This window comes from Leucoraja erinacea, chromosome 8 (assembly GCF_028641065.1).
Source record: "Leucoraja erinacea ecotype New England chromosome 8, Leri_hhj_1, whole genome shotgun sequence".
In the NCBI taxonomy this organism is placed as follows: domain Eukaryota; kingdom Metazoa; phylum Chordata; class Chondrichthyes; order Rajiformes; family Rajidae; genus Leucoraja; species Leucoraja erinaceus.
The window spans coordinates 38,113,974-38,138,149 of NC_073384.1; the positions used below are offsets into that span (position 1 = coordinate 38,113,974).

General features: G+C 42.9%; 1 protein-coding gene across 2 annotated transcripts; it reads left to right on the forward strand.

The window, feature by feature from the left end:
- Positions 1 to 3,576: 3,576 nt before the first annotated feature.
- On the forward strand, positions 3,577 to 21,312 carry LOC129699579 (T-cell activation Rho GTPase-activating protein-like). 2 transcript variants are annotated; one of them, XM_055639511.1, is made up of 11 exons: positions 3,577 to 7,808; positions 9,530 to 9,621; positions 11,085 to 11,162; positions 11,709 to 11,772; positions 13,170 to 13,307; positions 13,785 to 13,948; positions 14,684 to 14,845; positions 14,956 to 15,065; positions 16,223 to 16,412; positions 17,348 to 17,462; positions 18,847 to 21,312. In XM_055639511.1, exons 2-11 carry the CDS (start codon positions 9,595 to 9,597, stop codon positions 20,196 to 20,198), a joined length of 2,400 nt encoding a protein of 799 aa, XP_055495486.1. In that variant the 5' UTR covers positions 3,577 to 7,808; positions 9,530 to 9,594; the 3' UTR covers positions 20,199 to 21,312. The 2 variants fall into 2 exon arrangements, with proteins under 2 accessions (XP_055495486.1, XP_055495485.1); XM_055639510.1 differs by lacking the exon at positions 3,577 to 7,808 and having other exon boundaries at positions 8,979 to 9,621.
- The last annotated feature ends 2,864 nt before the right edge of the window (positions 21,313 to 24,176 follow it).

A 24,176-nucleotide genomic window follows, 5' to 3' on the forward strand; every position in this document is an offset into this window, starting at 1 on the left:
AAAGTTACCAGTGATAATAATTGAAATATCACTTCCCAGAAATCCATTGAGTAAATGTGACCGTTAGTTATATAAAAGTTATTCAAGTCAGGGCAAAATGTCTGGAGAAAGGTCCCGACCCGAAATGTTACCTATCTGAATTCTTCAGAGATGCTGCCTGACCCGCTAGTTACTCCAGCACTTTGTGTCTTTTTGTAAATCAGATTTTGCGGATCCTTGTGTTTTCAGCTAATTTTGTGTTTGATTAATTGATACTTTAGTCGCATGTATTTGACACAGTGAAATTCGCTGTTTCGTGCAAAGTACACAAATATGCAGAGTCGTCACGTAAAGGATGACGACTAAGTTACAAGAGTTTTAATTATAGCCCAGATTGTCCCTCGTCCTTCTCTCCATCACGAGTCCTTTTTTGTTCTCGGGGATTCCCCCCCTCCCCCCCACGCCGGATCCCCCTTTGTTTTCAGCGGCTCTCCCACGGCCGTGTCCTCGACCGACTGCCGGGACTCCTAATGCCCCCTAATGTGTAGGGAGTGGATGTGAAAGTGGGATAACAGAACTGGTGTGAATGTGGGCCCATCCTCGGCACTCACACTCTGACCCTCTTCCCTCTCCGGCCCCCCTCGCTCTGCGGCCTTCCACTCATCTCCTCCCTCCTCTCTGACTGCCCTCCTCGCTTCCCGGCCCTCCACTCACCGACATTCCTCCTCGCTCAGCCGGCCCCAGTCCAGGTAGGCTCCATGCCAGCGGCCTGCCCCGGTACCGTATAAGTGCACAGCGCTCGCTGGGAGCTGCCTTGATTGATTCAAAGATAAGGCGTGGAAACAGGCTCGTCTGTCCACCGAGTGCACGCCAACTATCGATCACCCACTCACACCAGTTCTGTTATCCCACTTTCACATCCACTCCCTACACATTATGGGTCAATTCGCAGAGACAAATTAACATACATACACTCACATCTTTGGTATTTGGGAGGAAACCGGAGCACCCGGAGGAATGGGCAGTGGAGAAAGCCAATGGTATGTTAACATTCATAGCAAAAGGATTTGAGTATAGGAGCAGGGAGGTTCTACTGCAGTTGTACAGGGTCTTGGTGAAACCACACCTGGAGTATTGCGTACAGTTTTGGTCTCCTAATCTGAGGAAAGACATCCTTGCCATAGAGGGAGTACAGAGAAGGTTCACTAGACTGATTCCTGGGATGTCAGGACTTTCATATGAAGAAAGACTGGATAGACTCGGCTTGTACTCGCTAGAATTTAGAAGATTGAGGGGGGATCTTATAGAAAATTACAAAATTCTTAAGGGTTTGTACAGGCTAGATGCAGGAAGATTGTTCCCGATGTTGGGCAAGTACAGAACAAGGGGTCACAGCTTAAGGATAAGAGGGAAATCTTTTAGGACTGAGATGAGAAAAACATTTTTCACACAGAGCGTGGTAAATCTCTGGAATTCTCTGCCACAGAAGGTAGTTGAGGCCAGTTCATTGCCTATATTTAAGAGGGAGTTAGATGTGGCCCTTGTGGCTAAAGGGATCAGGGGGTATGGAGAGAAGGCAGGTACAGGATACTGAGTTGGATGATCAGCCATGATTATATTGAATGGCGGTGCAGGCTCGAAGAGCCAAATGGCCTACTCCTGCACCTATTTTCTATGTTTCTATGTTTCTAATCCCATGTGGTCACAGGAAGAATGTGCAAACTCGGTACAGACAGAAACTGAGATTAGGATCTAACCCAGGTCTCTGGCGCAGTGAGGCAGCAACTCTGTCAGCTGTGCCAAAGTGCCGCCTTTGATTCCAATAGTAGTAGTAAAAAAGCAAATGACAACCTATACTTTGAACAAAATTCATGCTGCACAATGATTTTAAAGCAATAATCACATTTTGAGGCTGAGATGAAAACTTATCTGAGAACATATTATCTGACCATTACTAAATTTTCGATGTGTTACTTTTAATAATTGCAAATTCTGGCGATGAGCTTGATGCAAATTGAGAAAATCTGTGCCTTGTAGTAGAGTCATACAGTGTGGAAACAGGCCCTTCAGCCTAACGCCCACACAGACCAACATGCCCCATCTACACTAGTCCCACCTACCCACCGTTAGCCCATATCCCTCTTAACCTGTCCTATCCATGTACATGACTAAATGTTTCAAGCATTGCAATAGTACCTGCCTCAATTACCTCCTCTGGCAGCTCATTCCATTCATCCAACACCCCTTTTAAAAAAAAAAAATAACCCCTAAGATTCCTATTATATCTTTCCCCCTTCACCTTAAACCTATGTCCTCCGGTTCTCGATTCCCCAATTGTGAGCAAGAGAGTCTATGCATCTACCTGATCTATTCCTCATAATCTTGTACACCTCTATAAGATCAACCCTCATCCTCCTGCGCACCAAGGAATAGTGTCCCAGCCTGCTCAACCTCTCCCTATAGCTCAGTCCCTCGAGTCCTGTCAACAGTCTCATAAATCTTCTCTGCACCCTTTCCAACTTGACAAAATTTTTCCTATAACATGGGCATAATATTCCAATTGCAGCCTCACCATCATCTTGCATAATGGCAACATGACCTCCCAACTTCGATACTCGGAAAGGGGGAAGGGTGGAAAGATACACGGGGGAAGGGCAGAGAATGGAAATAATTGCTTTGCTCGTACACCCCTCTCTCCCCCTCCCCCCTCTCTGTCTCTCTCCCCTCTCCCTCTCTCTTCCTCCCCCCCCTCTCTCTCTCTCTCTCTCTCTCTCTCTCTCTCTCTCTGATGGCCGATTGGGAAAGGGGGGAGATGCAGCGAGACCTGGGTGTCATGGTACACCAGTCATTGAAGGTAGGCATGCAGGTGCGGCAGGCAGTAAAGAAAGCGAATGGTATGTTAGCTTTCATTGCAAAAGGATTTGAGTATAGGAGCAGAGAGGTTCTACTGCAGTTGTACAGGGTCTTGGTGAGACCACACCTGGAGTATTGCGTACAGTTTTGGTCTCCAAATCTGAGGAAGGACATTATTGCCATAGAGGGAGTGCAGAGTCGGTTCACCAGACTGATTCCTGGGATGTCAGGACTGTCTTATGAAGAAAGACTGGATAGACTTGGTTTATACTCTCTAGAATTTAGAAGATTGAGAGGGGATCTTATAGAAACTTACAAAATTCTTAAGGGGTTGGACAGGCTAGATGCAGGAAGATTGTTCCCGATGTTGGGGAAGTCCAGGACAAGGGGTCACAGCTTAAGGATAAAGGGGAAATCCTTTAAAACCGAGATGAGAAGAACTTTTTTCACGCAGAGAGTGGTGAATCTCTGGAACTCTCTGCCACAGAGGGTAGTTGAGGCCAGTTCATTGGCTATATTTAAGAGGGAGTTAGATGTGGCCCTTGTGGCTAAGGGGATCAGGGGGTATGGAGAGAAGGCATGTACGGGATACTGAGTTGGATGATCAGCCATGATCATATTGAATGGCGGTGCAGGCTCGAAGGGCCGAATGGCCTACTCCTGCACCTAATTTCTATGTTTCTATGTTTCTATGTTTCTCTCTCTCTCTCTCTCTCGTCACACTACTAAGCTGCTAACTAATAATGATGTATATCAGTCACACTCATACCTCCAACGTTCAGATACCTCTGCTACACACACTGTTGCAAGCTTCACACCCACACTGCGTGCACACTGCCAGCAACACGTCACCCAAACACCCATCAACACACAAGCCGATGGAGGCAGCCCAAACACCTCAGCCCACCCCCACTGCGGGGGTGCTGGGACTGTCCACGCTGCTGAGGCTACGCCTGGTCCAACAGTGAGGATGAAACCATTCATGACATTCTCAGGTATCTGATCTTCCTCCTCGTATCACTCAGCTCCTCGTCCCACGCATGTTTCTGGTATGAGCTGCAGATGGTGTAAACCACGCACCTCCTACTTTCTCCTCCAAGTCTCGACCACTCCATCTGCCTTTCATAGTCATACAGTGAGGAAACAGGCTCTTCGGCACAACTTGCCCACGCCGACCAACATGCCCATCTACACTAGTCCCACCTGCCAGAGCTTGGCTTATCCCATTAAACCTGTCCAGCCCATGTACTTGTCCAAATGTCTCTTAAAAGTTATGATAGTACTTGCCTCAACTTCCTCCTTCAGTAGCTTGTTCCATATACCCAGCACCCTTTGTGTAAAAATAAAAGTTACCCTTCAGGCTCCTATTCAATCCTTCCACCCACCCTCTCTAATTCCTGCTGTATTCTGACATCTGAGGCATATTTGTTGCAGCAATAGGGCATTGCTGAGGCTTTTAAGTCAACACAAACTCCAAGAATGCTACTCCCTGTAGAATCTCATCACCTCTTAAAGTCTGCATACACACAGGTAAAAGATCAGCAACTGCCTTGGAAGGGTCAAACTATCCATTTAGTTTGGGGCGAAGATGCTTTCAGTGGCATTTAACACTTAACACTTGACTCTCCTTGTCTGCCTTACAAATGGCATTAGCTCCATCACCCAGGTCCAATTTGGCAGGGCTGTCCTAAAAGCAGATGTTGTCAACATCTGGCAGTTGACATAATTCACTACATCTGTCGGGGTGGGAGATTGCAACCTTCAAGTGGTCCAACCTGTTTCGACTGATGAAATCAACCCGACGTGCACAAACAAATAGATCAAGTAGAACAGGTTGACACAACTTTAGTCTGTGCACGCCATACGCAAGAAGAAGACTACATCTGTCGAGCTGCTACCTCACTCTCTTTCTGCAAGATGGTGATAGGGTCATAGGCACGGAAGCAGGCCTTTTGGCCAATATGCCCATGCAGACCAAGATGTCCCATATATACACACAAATGCCACCTACCTGTGTTTGGCCCATATCCCTCTAAACTTCCCTATCCATGTATCTGGCCACATGTCTTTTAAATGTTGTTATGGTACGTGCCTCACATACCTCCTTTGGCAGCTCATTCCAACCCCATTTCGGACATTGGACTTTGTCTTTGGAACTAATAATTACAATGCTGAGAACTATCCTATACTCACCAACTAGAGAGTGGTCCTGACCTCCCATCTACCTCATTGGAGACCTCGGACTATCTTTAATCGGACTTTACTGGACTTTATCTTGCACAAAACATGATTTCCTTTATCCTGTATCTGTACTCTGTGGATGACTTGATTGTAATCATGTATGGTCTTTTCGCTGACTGGATAGCACACAACAAAAAGCTTTTCACTGCACCTCGGTACACGTGACAATAATAAATTAAACCACATGCCCACAACCCTCTGTGTGGAAAATGTTGCCCCTCAGGTTCCTATTAATATTTTTCCCCCACTTCTTAAAACTCTGTCCTCTGGTTCTCGAATCCCCGACTCTATTCATTTGCCCTATCTATTTCCCTCATGATCTTTTACTCCTCTTAAGATCACCTCTCATCTACCTGCTCTCCAAAGAATAAGTGGGATTAGGCCCTGTATGCCTACTTCTTTTAACCATCTATACTACTAAAACACTATGTCTTGTGATGTCATTGATTAAACACCCCGCGACACTTAATCATGGTGAATATTTAGCGCCCTTCCTCATTTCGTGCCCAGCTGCACAATAACATGGCACATGTACCACACCCATGCTGGCTGCTTACTGGTTTCCATGACACCCAAACAACCAGAAACCCATGTGTGACTTAATTTGACGGAGAGAGGATCCCTCCTTGTCAGATCCTGCCTGGATGGTCAGAATCTCGCTTCCAACACACGCAAGGTTCAGATTTATTGTTGTCACATGTATAGTGGAAAGCTTAGCTTGCGTGCTATCCAATCAGAGCGGATAATACTACACAAAAATACAATCAAGTCAAACTCCAGTACAATGGGTAGAGCAACGACAGATGGCACAATGGGCTAAGTGTTCGGCTGGTGACCGGAAGGTATCCCGGTTCGAATCCCGCTTGGAGTGCATACTGTCGTTGTGTCCTTGGGGCAAGACGCTTCACCCACCTTTGCCTGTGTGTAATGTAATGTAATTATGTGAAGCACTTTGGGGTCAATGCAAGTTGACTGAAAATGTGCTATATAAATAAGATTATTATTATTAGCAAAGAGGAAGATACAGAGTGCAGAATATAGTTTATTTATTATTGTCACGTGTACCGAGGTACAGTGCAAAGTTTTTTTGTTCCATGTACAGATTGAGGATAAAGGATATAATGCTTAGTGCAAGGTAAAGTCCGATTAACGATTGTTTGAAGGTTTCCAAAGATGGGCGGTAAGGACCACTCACTAATTAGTGAGTACAGTATAGTTCTCTCCATTGTAGCGCACCAGTTCCATAGACAGTCCAATGTCCGCAATGAGGTAGAGGTCAAGAGTCAAAAGAGTTTTATTGTCATGTGTCCCAGATATGACAGTGAAATTCTTGCTTGCTGCAGCACACATAATATGTAAACATAATACGGAACAGGAGATAAAAGTTCAGTGTGTCTATATACCATAGACCATATATATAAAATATATATATGCACAGTAAATAAACAGATAAAGTGCAATAGGCTGTTATTGTTCGGAGTTTGTTTGATGGCGCGTTTAATAGCCTGATGGCTGTGGGAAAGAAGCTGTTTCTGAACCTGGATGTTCCAGATTTCAAGCTCCTGTACCTTCTTCCCGATGGCAGCGGAGAGATGAGTGTGTGGCCAGGATGTGGGTGTGGGTCTTTGATGATGCAGGCAGCCTTTTTGAGGCAGCAACTGCGATAGATCCCTTCGATGGCGGGGAGGTCAGAGCCGATGATGGACTGGGCAGTAGTTACAACTTTCTGCAATCTTTTCCGCTCCTAGACGTTCAAATTACCGAACCAAGCCACGATGCACCTGTAGATGTTTGAGAGAGTCCTCCTTGACATACCGACTCTCCATAATCTTCTCAGGAAGTAGAGGCGCTGATGTGCCTTCTTTACGATTGCATCAGTGCTGGGACCAGGAAAGATCTTCGGAAATATGCACGCTCGGGTGTATTGGACAGTACCATAGCTTATGGAAGGATTGTTCAGAGGCCTGATAAAGAGTGGAAGAAGCTGTCCTGAGTCTGATGGTGCATTGTTTCAAGCTCTGAGAATATCCCATAGCCCTTTATTGTGTAGATGACTTAGTTATTAGGTCCCAGCCTAGAGTATTTGTGGTCATTTTTCACAAATGACCGAAATGACAACTTATTTTCACAGCTTTCCTTAATAGAGTTTGAACCTGCAAATAACAAGGTTATGACACCCGTGTTAAAACTGCAGCCGTGTTATTCTTTTAACTATAAGTTTTTAATGCAACGGGGCCAGGACATTTCTGGGAACTACTCCCATGTTTTTGCAAGAACTCCTCTCGAAGTCACTAGATTGGGACAGCAGCAACTTGCAGAAATTTCCAGCCACTGTGTCAGTGAAACGACAGGCAGTACAAAGTATCAATGTAGTTTCTCAGAGGTGTTTTTTTTGTTTCATCTTTGCTAGTTAATAACTGGCTCTTAAATACACAGTGCCATTACATCTCACTTTTTCCAGTCATCGTGGGAGAGAATGTCACAGGGTGCTGGCCTTATTTGGAAAGAGGAAGTTATTTTCTCGCCAAAACTGTGCAGAAACATGCCGTGATGCAATTTCCGTTCCCTGAGTGTTTCCACCTGCCTACAGCCTCTTTATATAGTGTGTGTGTGGAGTAGATGTGCTGATAAAATTGCTCTGCTCATTGGAGTTGTATACGTGTGGTTGGTAATGGCGCTCATTTTACATGCATTTCACCTGGAGTATTGATACTGTGGCACAGTAACCTTCACGGGTAAGCACATTTACATTCATTAAGTCCACAGTCATAGAATTATTATTTGATTAATATTGGAGTTTGGGGTATTAACTACAAGGAGTGTAATAAAAAGGAACTGCAGATGCCAGTTTATACCAAAGACAGACACAAAACGCTGGAGTAACTCAGCAGATCAAGCAGCATTTCTGGGGAACATGGATAGGCAACGTTTCAGATCGGGAAATAGTCTGAAGAAGGGTCCCAACCCAAAACGTCACCTATCCATGTTCTCCAGAGAACTATGAGAAGAGGTTGGACAACGGATTGTTTTCTCTGGAACATCAGAAGGAAGACCTGGTAGAATGGTATCAAATTATGAGAGGCGTAGACAGTCTGAACCTTGCTCACAGGGTGGAAATGTCAAAGACTAGAGCACACAGCTTGAAGGTGAGAGGGGCAAAATGTAAAGGAGATGTGCAGGCCCAAGTCTTTTTAAACAGAGAGTGGTGGGTGCCTGGAATACACTGCGGACTGGTGGTGTAGACATACGATGGTGGTGTTTAAGAGGCTTTTAGGTGGACACATGGATATGGATGAGATGAGGTTAGTTTATCTTGGCATCATGTTGGGCATAAATATTGTGAACTGATGGACCTGTTCTTGTGCTGTACTGTCCTGTGTTCTAAAACTAGAGATCATATGTTTAAGGCGAGAGGAGAAAAATGTAAAAGGCATCTGAGGGGCAATTTTATCACCCATAGTAGTGGGTATATGAAATGAGCTGCCAGAGGAAGCTGTACGATTTCAACATTTAAACAGTTACATGTATAGAAAATATTTAGAGTGGTGTGCACCAAACGCAGACAAATGGGACTAGCTCAGATAGACAACATGTTCAGCATAGATTAGTTGGGACAGAAGGACTGCTTTCATGCTGCATGACTTTAACTCTGTAAAATAATTGTGGTACACAATTAGTTACTGCTGGCAGTCCTGCCCATTTGCAGATTAGTTACTTAACTAATGGTTGGAAAACACTCCAAGATCCTGGACCTTTCACTCTTTCCTCCCCAAACCTGCCTGCCTCTTCTAGTTGCCCCTTTAAGTCCCTTCTTAATGCCAGCATCTTTGGTCAAGTTTTGGCCATCTGTCCTGCTAGTTCTTTGGAAGATAGACGCAAAATGCTGGAGTAACTCAGCGGGTCAGGCAGCATCACTGGAGAAAAAGAACACGTGACATTTCGGGTCAGAAACAAGTCAGAAAACTTCTTCAGACACAAAATGTTACCTATTCTTTTTCTCCAGAGATGCTGCCTGACCCACTGTGTTACTCAAGCATTTTGTGTCTACCGTTGGTATAAACTAGCATCTGTAGTTCCTTCCTACCAATATTTTTTTGGCGTGTCTTGTTTATCAGATTTTAATAATCTGTCCTGTAAAGTGGCCAAGGATGTTTAAATGTGCCAACTAAATATTGTTTTTGCCGTTGTTGCTGAAATACCTTGATCATGTCCAAATGGTAAAGAAAACTTGACCAAGAGCTCCCTTATCCTTGAACCCATGAGTCCTCTATATTAATAGTCTCTACGTGGTGCATTTTAGCTGCCGAGGGGGTGGTGGGGAGCATGTATTTAGATAATAAAAAGCATGGGACCATGTACGTTAGCTTGTGTTTTATTCTTATGTACCATCATTTTGATTGAAAGCAAATGGGTGTATGAAGCCTGAGGATGACAGCTTTTGATTTCTTGTATTTAGGCGACCCAACAATAACAAAAAAAAAAGAAAATAAAGACCTTAACTTTGCACTGCTGATTGGATTAATGAAGGTTTTAAGTAACTCTGTTCTGGTGAGTTGTAAATATGTAAATAAATATAATCAGACTGTTAAATTGAATCAACTGACTTTCAGCCTTAGCTGCAGAGTTATCCTGCTGCAAATGTACGATATTTTCTTGGTAACTGAAGTAAAAGTGATTTTAGTGTATGCTTATGAAAGGGTCACACTGAACCAATGTAACAGGAAGAAATAAATCTGAGTGGCTCATTCGGAAGATATGCCTTTGGCTCTAAAATAACAAACTAGAAGTTACGGGTTAAGAAATCTATAGATGCCAGCTCGCTGCAATTTTCTGAAATGTAATTTTATCTGAAAAGCAAAACAAATATGGTCAACAATATAAATTCATAGTGTACGCTGTGGGATTAAGATTGTATTGCTCCATTGTCATTACTGAGCTGAAAGACAGACATTTAGTGTGTGTGTGCGTGTGTGTGTACACGTGGATTGTAGGTTTGTAACTGGGTGTGTAAATCCACTTTTAGTATGTATTGGACATAGCAATGTAAACATGCATGTGCATTTATGTGGGGATAATAATGCCTGAGTGTCATGATTTTAGTGTATGAGAGCGTAGCATTGTATTAGACGTGTAATGGTGTGAATCCAGTAAAGTGTACTTGTGTAAATGGGAGTCATTATATCATGCATTGTATGTGGAAGCCAGAAATGTGAACTTGGAAGATTCTGGGGATAATCAGCAGATCAGACAGCATCTGTGGAGAGAGAAATAGAGGTTGATAGTCTTTCACAGATATGTGGGACCTATATTGGTTTGTAATTTGGACATTTAATGGTGTATTATATGAGAAGTAAGATTATGTGTGTTTGCACGTAGATGTAGTGTGGATGTATAACAAGGGTTTTAGATGTTTAATAATAGTGTATTATCATAGTATAGATGAATGTGTATTATACGTAGTGTAGATGTATAAAAAGGTTTATACATAGTGTAGATGTATGACAGTGTATTACACACAGTGTATATGTATGATCGTATATTACACAATGGTGTATATGTATGATCGTATATTACACAATGTGCAGATGTATCATAATGTATTACACATAGTGGAGGTTGATGTATGATTAAATATATTTTAAAGGCCAATTGTAGAAAACCTTATCAGTCTAAGGAGGATGGTATAGTATGTTTCTGTTATTCCATGTGTTAATGTATGATGGTGCATGTATGTGTGTGGCTGCGATTATAGATGGATCTTTCAGGATTGATCCCAACAAGTAGAGAAACATTGACTTACCCACGTTTGTGCTACCTATAGGCTTGACACAGCAGCAGTGGGCCATGTGGGGCAGCCAGCAATGAGGCAAAGCCAGCTGCGTAGTGGGGAGATAGATATGAGGGGGTGGAAACAAAATTGAAAGTTAGCACCTGCCGTTTTCTAGTTTCTGGGTTTTCAGATGTATTTGAATGCATGCTTATTCGTGACTAAAATACTTTTATCTTCACAGTCTAAAACACTAACCGTAAGCAACATGGAACCACCTGGTGAGGTGGTAAAGACACTACTAACAGAACCAGCAGAGCTGGTGAGTGATCAGTGGAATTAATGTAATAAATATCTCTTGCAGGGCCTGGAATGGACAGGCATTTGTCTATGATGAAAATAATTTAGATATTTTTAGTTAAGTTTATTATATTATTGTAACGTGTACCGAGATATAGCGAAATACTTTGTCACATGCTGTCCAGTCAGTGGAAAAACTGTACAAGGTCACAATTGAGCCATGTACAGATACAGAATAAAATGAATAACATTTAGTGTCAGGTAAAGTCCGATTAAAGATAGTCTGAGGGTCTCCAATGAGATAGATGGTAGCTCAAGACCACTCTCTTATTATTTTGCAACGGGGAATGGAAATATTGCCGGCAATATACCTGGCTTGTAATTAGATCATTTTAGAATTTATTTGATACATTTATGTTTTAGTTATGTTGATTAAACTTTGATGAATGAAACTGAGGTGTAAATGTAACTACATGTGAAAACAAGAGATTGGCGTTACTATTAAATGACTAGTTGTACTTGTGATGAGTCAGGCCAGTATCTCACTGCATCTTGTTTGTATTTTTAGACAGATACTGAGAACCTCCAACTGGTGCTGTCAAACAGCAAGAACTTGGCTTCTTCCCTGATTGGTGAGTTTGAAAGTAAACCAGCGTATTCTCCCGCCAGATGTATGAGCCTGTGGTTTAGCCAGTTACAAACAGACCGTCAAGAGCCTCCTCAACCTCTCCTTTAAGCTAACGTATCATTGAAATAGATTGATTGAAAGTTACAGCATGTAAACATGCCCTTCATCTCACTGAGTCCACGCCAACTATCGATCACCCGTTAACATTATTTCCATGTTATCTCACTTTTGCGTCCACTCCCTACACACTAGGGGCTATTTTCTTTACAGATGTGATTAACCTACAATCCCCGCACATCTTTGGGATGTGGGAGGAAACTGGAGCACCTTGAGGAAACCCACGTGGTCACAGGGAAAACTGTGAGGCAGCACCCGAGGTCAGGATCGAACCTGGGTCTCTGGTGCTGTGAATCAACAGTCCTACACGCTGTGCCAGAATGCCGCCTCTTTTTTAATTAATTATTTTTAATCTATCAGTGAGAGTGGGTACTTGGTTACTGGCTTGAAACCAACTATCAAAGATAGACACTGAGTGCTGGAGTAACTCAATGGGTCAGGCAGCATCCCTGAACAACATTGATAGATGATGTTTCGGGTCGGGACCCTTCTTTATTCCCGACCCGAATTGTCGCCTATCCATGTTCTGCAGAGATGCTGCTTGACCCATCGATTTACTCCAGTACTTTGCGGCATTGTTTTGTAAACCAGCATCTGCAGTTCCTCGTTTCGCTAAGAAAGAGTAGAATTTTAAAGACAACATTGTACGTCTTTAGAGATTGGTATCTTTATCCTACAGTATGTTTTTGTTATTCCATTTGTTAATAGAAATTAACAAAGGAGAACAATGGAAATATTTAATACGTTTTTTTAATATTTGGGGGTCGTACTTTCCCGAATCTATTCCCCATGTACTTTCCCCGTCTATTTTCTGTCTGTGCTTTTGCATGTATTTGGATGATGTAGACATACTTTCACATCTATTTTTTCATTTTACTTTCACATCTCCAGATGCTTAGGCTTGTGGTCGAAATCCCCCTTCACGTGCAAATGCTATCAATTACATTAAGATGAGCTTCCTGGTTCCAATGCACAAGTTCCCATTTCAAACAGAAGCTGATTGGGCATGCATTTTATAAATGAAGAGTGTTTTATTTGAATTTTTATTGCTATTGTTCATTTCCTCTCTAACGTGGTGAGAATTAGACATAATTAGCTTATCAGCAGATTTCTTTTCTAGGAAATGCTACATTCGAGCTAAGGCTGGCATGTGCACAGCTCTGTAGATTGTGCCACAGATTGTTCCAAATTGCAATTGTGGGCAGACGGAAAGAAAAAAAAAAGAAACTTGTTCTTTTAGATTGTGGCATTGTATTCTAATCATACTTTTTATTGTCTTTGTAGATCATCAGTGTACATTCAGCATCAAGACAAACCAATTGCGCAAAGAACAGGCAAAGTGTGATTTGTCAACATGCAACATGGAAGGAAAGCCTTTCAAGCCATCAGAGAAATCTTGCTGTCAAGTCCAACACTCTCAAGGTACCTTCAGAGATGTAGAAACAAGGCATTGCAGATGCTGATTTACAAAAGAAGACAGAGTGCTGGAGTAGCTCAGCGGGTCAGGCAGCATCTTGGGAGAAAATTGACATGTGACATTTCAGGTTAGGGCCCTTCTTCAGGCTGGTAAAGTCTGAAGAACAATCTGACCCGAAACATCACCTATTCATATTCTCCTGAGATGCTGCCTGACCTGCTGAGCAACTCCAGCACTGTGTCACTCTTGAGGTACGTTGGGTGAAGCTGCTTTTGAAAAGCAGAAGCAATTTTAAGAGGAGTTCTACCAGTGTACTGAGATCGCTGGTTGGCATCGATTCGGTGGGCTGAAGGGCCTGTTCCCGCATTGTATCTCTAAACGAAACTAAAATTGCTATTGAACTCAGTTGTTAAAATTACACCCTCCCTGTTATATTTCATTCACGGCTATGATGACATTTCCTTTTCTTTCATTTGAATCAGATGCCAGATTGAAGCACTGCAAGAAAAACAAACCAAAGGGAACGTGGCCTTTCCGTAAAAACTCAGCACGCAGTGAATCCCATTCTTCCAAGAATGACGGCCTTTTTGATCGGCCTCTTAAAGACGTTTGTGATCACAAAGATGTTCTCAGCAAGCCAATCCTGGTAAGTTGACAGTAACCTATATGGAATGAGCTGCCAGAAGAGATAGTTGAGGCAGGGAATATCATAATGTTTAAGAGACGTCCGGCCAGTTACATGGATAAGATAGGTTCAGAGGACTATGGACCAATTACGGGCAGGTGGGACTAGTGTAGATGGGGCATGTTGGTCAGTGTGGGCAAGTTGGGCTGAATGGTTTGTTACCATGTGGTATGACTACTAAAGATTGGCACCAGCTACATATTCATAGAACAGTACAGTGTAGACACAAGAGACTGTGGGTGCTGCAATCCTGCGTAGAACACAGTGCTGGTGTAACTCAGCATGTCAGGCAGCATCTCTAGAGTTCACGGATAAGGTTCAGGCCGGGATCCTTTCTTCTAACTCGGTGGAACAATACAGGTCCCATAGCCCACAATGTCCATGCCGAACATGATGCCAAGATAATCTAATCTAATCTCATTTTGCCTGCACATGGTTCAAATCTCTCCATTCTATGCAATTTTCAGGTTGGACTTTGTGTATTAGAACCGGTTCCACAGAGAAACAAAATTAATATGTTTAAAGTAATAGTGATAGTGGAACTGTTGCAAAGAATTGCTTTTTCCCTGCATGGCTTGGTTGCAAACTTGGTTTCAGAGAGTCATGAGATTGAGAAATAGTCTATCGAAAGCTGCCTTTCTGAGCAAATAATTTCTTGTAATAATAGTTTCCTTTTCGTGTTGTGTTTTGCTCTAGGATATCCTGACTGTCCTGCTCCAGAAAGGACCCTCTTCAGTTGGAATATTTCGAAAGTCGGCAAATGTAAAGACCTGCAAGGAACTAATTGAAAAACTAAACACGGGAAAGGAAGTGTTCTTGGAGGAAGAACCCGTCAACCAGTTGGCTGCTGTCTTCAAGGTAGAATAAATTCAAACTCTAAACAGGGTTTGCAGAGCTGGGAAGCGTTTGACGATTTAATATCAGTTACTTGCGGCCTCATTGACTAATTCTGAATGTGTCTAATGCAGAATTTCCTACGGAGAATCCCAAACAGCGTCCTGGCGACCGAACTATACGACAGCTGGATGGTGGTTATGGAAAAAGTGCCCTCTGAAGAAAGAATTGCAGAGATCAAACAGTGAGTATCATCCTGATGTATGCTGCACCTCTCAGTGAATGTTTACAGTTACAAAGGTTAGAAGTTAAAAGTTAGAAGGATGAGGGGATCCCTCATTGAAACTTACCAAACAGTGAAAGGCCTAGATAGAGTGGATGAGGAGAGGATGTTTCCACTAATGGGAGAGTCAAGAACCAGAGGCTATAGCCTCAGAATAAAAGGAAGTACCTTTAGAAAGGAGATGAGGATGAATTTCTTGAGTCAGAGGAGGGGGTGAATCTGTGGAATACATTGCAACAGATGGCTGTGGAGGCCGCAAATGGATATTTTTAAGGCGGAGAGTGACAGATTCTTGATTAGTATTGGTGTCAGTGGTTATGGGGAGAAGGCATGAGAATGGGGTTGAGAGGGTAAGATAGATCAGCCTGATTGAATGGCGGAGTAGACTTGATGGGCTGAATGACCTAATTCTGCTCCTAGAACTTATGAACATGAACAAAACAGGAGCACAAACTCAATCCTCGGGTACTTTGTGTTCTAATAGTGAAATCATCTGGGGTCTACTAATTTGCTTCCCTTTTATCATTTGTTCATGTGTCTATGATACCAAAATATATTTCAAATCAATCTTGGCTGTCCATGAATATAACTGTAATGTTTCATGTTGTAATCATTATATTTTGTTGATTGGCATCAAATAAAACAGCAGCATGATATGCAATACAACTTAAAGAGACACTTAAAAAAAAAAAAGACCTTTGTAGTGCAACCAAATGTTGTAAACCGGCATATTATCTGAATCGCAACAACCAAAACCAAAGACATCTGCCAAATTTTAAAATATTTCCAAAAATAAGCAACAGCATTATAGATAACGGCTCGCTAATTTCTTGAAGAAATCACACAATCACTAAAGCCGTTGTGTGTGTTGACCATGATACAAATGTAGATGTCATTCTGCACATTCTTTCTCCAGTACCACATGTTCTAGCTAACTATTAAAATCATCATTAAGATGACTTTGTTCAGAGCAGCTGAAAGTCCATTGCTGGGGGATTTCCTGCCAAAAAAAAAAAAAAGTTTAGAGAACTTCAGTGTCTTGGAGGAAGTACTGAATTGAGTAATGAAGAAATTGTAACTGTAACTAATATAGCAGGAACTTTTTACTTTTGCTTTAGGCTTCTGGCAAAACTTCCAACCCACAACTGCCTCTTACTTCGCTATGTGTTTTGTCTGCTCCACTACATTAATAAGCACTCGGAGGTGAACAGGATGGATGCCTACAATCTTGCTATTTGCATTGGCCCAAATATGCTCTGGCCCAACAAACCACCACTGGATGCACTGCAGAAAGAAGTAACTGCAAAGGTAAATAAATACACCTTGCATGCTGTTAACCTCTCTAGATAGAACATAGAACAGTACAGCATAGTAACAGGCCCATTGGCCCACAATGATCATGCTCAATATGATCCAAGTTCAACTGATCTCATCTGCCTGTACATATCCTTATATTCCCTACCATTTCCATGTGTCTATCTAAAAGCCTCTTAAATGGCACTATCGTATCTGCCTCCACCACCACCCATGACAATGCACTCCAAGCTCCCACCACTCTGTGTAAAAAAACTTGATCCGCACATCTCCATTAAACCTCCCCACTCTCAACTTATAGCTTTGTCTTTTGGTGTTGGAAATTTCCACCCTGGGAGGAATGGTTCGGATTGTCTACCCTATCTATGCCTCGCATGATTTTATAAACTGCTATCAAGTCTCCCCTCAACATCAGACGTTCCAGAGAAAACCTCTGACGTTCCAGAGAAAGGTGGAGAAGATTTTGAGATTAGCAAATAGTGAAAGGCATGGATAGAGTGAATGTGGAGAGGTTGGTTCCACTAGTGGGAGAGTCTAGGACCAGAGGGCACAGCCTCAGAATAAAAGGAGAAAGGAGATGAGGAGGAATTTATTTAGTCAGAGGGTGGTGAATCTGTGGAATTCTTTGCCATAGACGACTGTGGAGGCCAAGTCAATGGATATTTTTCAGGCAGAGATTGACAGATTTTTGATTAGTAAGGGTGTCAGGGGTTATGGGGAGAAAGCAGGAGAATGGGGTTGAGATGGAAAGATAGATCAGCCACGATTGAATGGCGCAGTAGACATGATGGGCCAAATGGCCTAATTCTGTTCCTGTAACATATGATCTTATGAACAGAAAAAATACAATTTGAAAGTTTGTAACATTTATTCTGAATATTGATTCTGACACAACTATCACGCAGTGATCAAATCCATTTTCACTACAGGTTGTGTCTCTGACGCAGTTTCTGATCGAGAACTGTTGCCCGATATTTGGTAATGAGACAACCACACTTCTCGGTGAACCAGCACAAGGGCTATCTGAAAACACCGACAACCTGGGTAAGTAGAACATGCATATGCGTCACATTTAAAATGAACGCATTTATATACTTCAAGATCTTACAATGTAGTTTACAACCAATGAGTTACATCAAGGGTAGCTATTAACATGCATTGGGCAAACCTCACAGCCAGACTTTACAGAGAAAACAATGATTTTGCTTCCCAATGCAGAAATGTTGGCTAGTTATTTGGACTACACCTCCTCCCATCTTGCCTCTTGCAAGGACTCCTCTTTCAAAGAAATGCTTTTATTTTTCTTTGATCAATGCTTATATATTGTTTAAATTCTCTCAGACACACTGTTCAATATCTCACTCCTTATTCACATTGTAACATGGATTCATTATCCCCACTCAATTGTCAACCTAGACTGTATGCTCAAGGCCTGAAGAACGGTTTTGTTTCATGGCCATATGAATCATGATCAGATATAGGAAGATAGCATTCAAGAGAGATAGAAGGCAAAAAGTTCTGGATTAACTCAGTGTGTCAGGCAGCTTCTCAGCGAGAACATGGATAGGTAGCATTTTTCACACTGAGAGTAGTGAATCTCTGGAATTCTCTGCCACAGAAGGTAGTTGAGGCCAGTTCATTGGCTATATTTAAGAGGGAGTTAGATGTGGCCCTTGTGGCTAAAGGGATCAGGGGGTATGTAGAGAAGGCAGGTACAGGATACTGAGTTGGGCGATCAGCCATGATCATATTGAATGGCGGTGCAGGCTCAAAGGGCTGAATGGCCTACTCCTGCAACTATTTTCTATGAATCTATGTGATGTTTTGAGTCTGGACCCTTCTTCAGACTGATTGTTGTGGGGCGGAACTGGAAGAGAGGAGGGATTGGACAATGCCAAGAGATAATGGGGTAGATAGTCAATCTTTTGTATCAACAACAAGAGGTTTAAGGCGAAAGGAAGAAGTTCAGAGGATTTGAGGGGAAATATTTATTTTACATGGAGTGGCTGATATTTGGAATTTACCAGTGGAGGTGGTGAAAGCAGATTTAATGATCAGGTGATGGGATTAATACAGATGGGCACAGGTGGAGTGTGGACATGGTTTCAGTGCCGTAGATTCTGCCTCAGAATAGTTAACCCTGCAAACAAGTTTACGTCACTGACCTTACATTTATGCTATCAAAAGTGATATAAAAAAGCTGCACGCTATTCAGTCTGGAGAACAGTCTCTTGCTTGACAGTTCTCCTTGTCTGACAAGTTATTGCAAATAATAAAGCAGTGAACTGTCAGTCGCGTCTCGTGTAAATTAATCTGACGCCCTCCTGATCAAGGATGTGTTGTCTCTACTCCGGCTATGTGGGCTTTGAGGTGACGGGTGAGTCCAATGTGGGAACCGTGACTGAAGTGATTGTCACTTTCTTTACAGACATGTCCCCATCTCACCAAAACGACTCTGCCTACGACAGCACTGACCAGGATGACTGGAAAGAGGGAGAGAATGAAAAATGGCAAAGAGCAAACTCCAGCTCTTGCCGACTGTCGATGAGCCAGGAAATGCTGAGGATGGCGAGAAGGCAGGACTGTCAAACAGACGTAACCGCTAGGGCCACAGCTTCTTGTAGCAATGAATCAATTGATGGCAGAGCAACTTTTAGACCAAACGTAACAGCCCATCCATCCGGACTTGCAACTGGACAGCGAACCATGAGAGTTAATAGACGCAGCTCTGAGCCGACATTAGCTGTTGCCTTCAACCCGAGAAAGATCAACGGGCAGGGATTACTTGCAAGAAGCCATGATGATTGTTCAGTACCGTTTGATGTGGATTTCAATCAGCATCAAATGAACAAACAGGTATCTGAGGAAAGCTTTACGAGACACGTCATTCACACCAGGCCGGGCAACTTTAATGTCAGTTCACACTCTGAGCTTTCTACTGCCTCCTCTTCAAAGGCTTCTTCAGTTTCTTCTCTGACTAGCTCATGTTCAAACATGTCGGAGAACTCCGTTTTTATTTGCTCCCCGCTTGTTTCCCCTACTTGTTGTCAGGAGAATTATGTCTTTCCAGACCATTCAACTAAACTTCAAACTAATGCAATGCCAGACTCAAATAGTTATGTTAAAAGCACTAAAGAAAGAGCCAAGAAACCTCTAACAAAGACTTACAGCTGGGGCCCATCGAGGACACTTCATACAAACCAAGAATATTTCAAGGATAACACGCTGAGAGAGAAGGTGCCGGCCTGTCAGACGGTCCCTGAGGCCCAAGTTGAAGACAGTGGAACTGCCAGATTCAGGACTCGCGTCATGTCTGTAGATGAAGTGTTTCAACAGGTTGACAGTAAAAAACGCCGCAGCCCCCCTTCTTATACTCAAGCTATTGAAGAAAGTTATCCATCTATTCCTTCAACGAAGCAAATGACAGTGAGAAACATGAAAAGTCAGTTGCAGCGGAAAGAACACATGAGATTTGGTGGCAAGTTAGTCGCCGGACAGAGAGACAGACCTTGTTCGTTAACAGACGAGCTGCTCTATCCTTCACATGAACATCAGCTCGATCTTGATTCCTGTGATGAACAAACCAGAGTTTTTTATCAGTCTGAAGCTCTGCACAATTGTTCTGAGCATGTTGTGCATCTCACAAGACCTGAAAAAGCACAATGTTACAGAGGGAGAGCTATGTCAGAGTCTGCAGGCAGAAGCACGCATCAAATGTGGTCCACTCAAGCCTTTGTGGGCTACAAAGACTTTCAGCATGCTAAAGAGTCTTATGTGTAACATTTGCGCAAACTATAAACCATGTTGTTAATATTCTGTTAATGCACTAGGACAACATAAAAGCTGTTCTGTTCCATGATGTCTTCCGTTATGGTTGTATATAGTCTAATGGAATAAAATAGAACCATTAAGTAACATTGCCTCTGAGATTTTCTGATTGGGGATTCGTATAGTTCAGTGGTGCAGCTGTAGCTTCATGGAGCCCGAGTCCCTGGTTCAATCCTGACCTTGGATGCTGTCTATGCGGAGATTGCACGTTCTGCCATGACTATGTGGGTTACCTCTGGGTGTCCCGGTTTCCTCCCACATCCCAAAGATAGGCAGGTTCTTTGGTGAATTGGCTGCTGCAGTGGATGAGAAAGTGGGATAACATAGAACTAGTGCAAACGGATGATCAATGAGTCAGCGTGGACTCGGTGGATGAAAGGGCCTGCTTCCATGCTGTATCTCTAAAACTAAAACTAACGAGGCTATATGAGTAGAATTTAGAAATAAAAAGGGAATGATCACATTGATGGGGTAGTTTTTTAGAGATACAGCATGGAAACGGGCTCTTCAGTCCACGAGTCCCCACCAACCAGCGATCAGCCTTACACTAGTTCTGTCCCACACACTCGGGACAATTTACAGAAGCCAATTAACCTACAAACCTGCATGTCTTTGGGATGTGGGTGAAAACTGGAGCACCCAGAGGAAACCCACATGGTTAAAGGGAGAACGTGCAGACTCCACACAGACAGCACCCATAGTCACAATCAAACCCGGATCTCAGGCAGCATCTCTACCGCTGTGCCACTGGGCCGCCTCCTATTGTACGATAGGTGCCTCAATAATTGGTAAGGTCATAAGTGATAGAAATAGAGTTAGGCCATTCAGCCCATCAGGTCTACTCCGCCATTAAATCATGGCTGATCTATCTCTCCCTCCTAACCCCCATTCTCCTGCCTTCTTCCCATAACCTCTGACACCTGTACTAATCAAGAATCTATATATCTGCCTTAAAAATATCCACTGATGATCTCCATAGCCTTCTGTGGCAAAGAATTCCACAGATTCACCACCCTCTGACTAAAGAAATTTCTCCTCATCTTCCTAAAAAATCCTTTAATTCTGAGGTAAGGATGCTAGCCCATGTGCTGCTCCTTCATGTCAGAAGCATACAGTAGGCGAACCCTGCCAACTATCCTTGATCGATTCCTGTGAGGAAACTTCAAGACAGTTTTGTTTTCATTTATTAATTCTTTGGGGTGTGGGGACCGCAGCCAAGGCTGACACTTATTAACCATTTCTTAATTGCCCCTGAGAAGGTAATAGTGAGATGTCATCTTGAACTGTTGCCGTACCTCTGATGAAGGTTCTCCTCCAGAAGTATGCAGTGGGAACTTCCAAGATTTGGACACAGTAGTAATGAAGGATTAACAACAGTCGAGTGTCAAGAGTGTTCAATTAACATGTGCACTAGGAACGGAACAATAACATTCTGATTGGTGTATTTTTACAGGCAACCACACAACAAATAAATATACAAAATTAATAATATAATAAATTAGTAGTAATACTTGGTATCTAAACCATAATAATGCAGGCCGAAATATGTAAACAAATAGCATAGTAACAAGATGAGAGCGTGGCCAGGTTGATGTGAGTCTTTGATATTAGTTGTCTTTTTTGATGGCTTCCTGTAGATCATTTTGGCGGTGGGGTGGTCAGCACCCGTGATGGGCTGCGCAGTGTCCACCACCACTTGCAGCCTCCTTCGTTTCTGGGTATTCAAGTTACCGAACTTTGCAACCAAACCGTGGGCTGATAGAAGTTTGATAAGAGTATTCAGTGTTGTTGGTGTTGTCAGGCAGACTTGTTCATATTGGTGGGAGATGCCGCAAATCAGGACTGCCTTTAGACTTTAGAGATACAGCTTGGAAACGGCCCCTTTGGCCATGCCGAACACTGATCACCCCCGCACACAAGCACTATCCTGCACTCTAGGGACAATTTACAGAAGCCAATTAACCGATAAACTTGTACGTCTTTGGAGTGTGGGAAGAAACTGAGCACCCAGAGAAAACCCACGTGGGTCACAGGGAGAACGTACAAACTCCATACAGACAGCACCCGTAGTCAGGGTCGAACCCGGGTCTCTGGTGCTGTAAGTGCAACAACTCTACTGCTGTGCCAACCTTGCTGCCAGAGTAATGTACATGTGTAATGGACTGGGCTGCGCTCGTGACTTTCTGCAATTTCAAGAATGTTTTATAGTGATACGTCTGAAATGGAACAAAATTATTTCTTGTAGTAGCGCAACAGATATGCAAACATAGTACTCAGTAGAGTATAAATAACAAAAAGCACTCCAATTAAAAAAACAATATAATACAAAATCAAACCCCAAAGTCCCTAGTGCAATCAAGGCAGTTTGTAGTTTAGTTATAGTTTGTAGTGTTCGATAGCCTGATGGTTTTCTTCAGGTTGGAAATGTCAGAGACCAGTGGGCATAGTTGTAAGGTGCGAGGAACAAACTTCTCATTTTCTCCCTACAAACAGGTTACAATGGCCTGTTTCCTTTATCATCATTACTTTTTTTGCATATCTTTCACTCATTGTTCTTTATTTCTCCACATCACCGTCTCTATCTCTCATTTCCCTCATCCATAGCCCATTCCTTCTCTCCAGAGATGCTGCCTGTCCCGCTGAATGACTCCAACTTTTTGTGTCCACCTTCGGTTTAAACCAGCATCTGCAGTTCCTTTTTACACATACTGACCGTGCCATTCTGAGCTGGCCCCATTTGCCTCCATTTGGCCTCAAATCCTTCCAAACCTTGCCTATAAATAGACACAAAATGCTGGAGTAACTCAGCGGAATAGGCAGCATCTCTGAAGAGAAGGAATGAGAGAGCCTTGTTCAGAGCTCCTGTCTATTCATATGGCAGATAAGTTGAACAGGTAATTTGGTTCTGTCTTCACTAAGGAAGACACAAACACTCTCCCAGATGTACTAGGGAATAGAGGATCTAGGGTGATGGCGGAACTGAAGGAAATTCACATTAGTCAGGAAATGGTGTTGGGTAGACTGATGGAACTGAAGGCTGATAAATCCTCAGGGCCAGATGGTCTACATCCCAGGGTACTCAAGGAGGTGGCTCTAGATATTGTGGATGCATTGGTTAAGAAGGAACTGCAGATGTTGGAAGAATCGAAAGTAGGCAAAAAATGCTGGAGAAACTCAGCTGGTGAGGTTGCATCTATAGAGAAAAGTAAACTAGCCAAGGGAAATATGAGGTGTTATTCCTCCAATTTGCGCTGGGCCTCACTCTGGCAATGGAGGCCCAGGACAGAAAGGTCAAATTCAGAATGGGAAGAGGAGTTGAAGTGCTGGGCATTGGTGATCATTTTCCAATGTTCTATAGATTCTGGATCAGTTCCTGTGGATTGGAGGGTAGCTAATGTTATCCCACTTTTTCAGAAATGAGGGAGAGAGAAAACAGGTTAGCCTGGGGAAGAATGTAGGTACACAAAATTGCTGGAGAAACTCAGCGGGTGCAGCAGCATCTATGGAGCGAAGAAAATAGGCGACGTTTCGGGCCAAAACCCTTCTTCAGCCTGGGGAAGATGCTGGAGTGAATTATTAAAGGTGTAATAGCGGTGCATTTGAATAGCAGTAACAGGATCGGTCCAAGTCAGCATGGATTTACGAAGTGGAAATCTTGCTTGAATAATCTTCTGGAATTTTTTGAGGATGTAACAATCAAAATGGATAATGGAGAGCCAGTGGATGGAGTGTATCTGGACTTTCAGAAAGCCTTTGATAAGGTCCCACACAGGAGATTAGTGGGCAAAATTAGAGCACATGGTATGGGGGGGGGGGTGGCGTAGGGTAATGACATGGATAGAAAATAGTTTGGTAGACAGGAAACAAAGAGTAGGAATTAACGGTTCCCTTGCAGAATGGCAGGTAGTGACTAGTGGGGTGCCGCAAGGC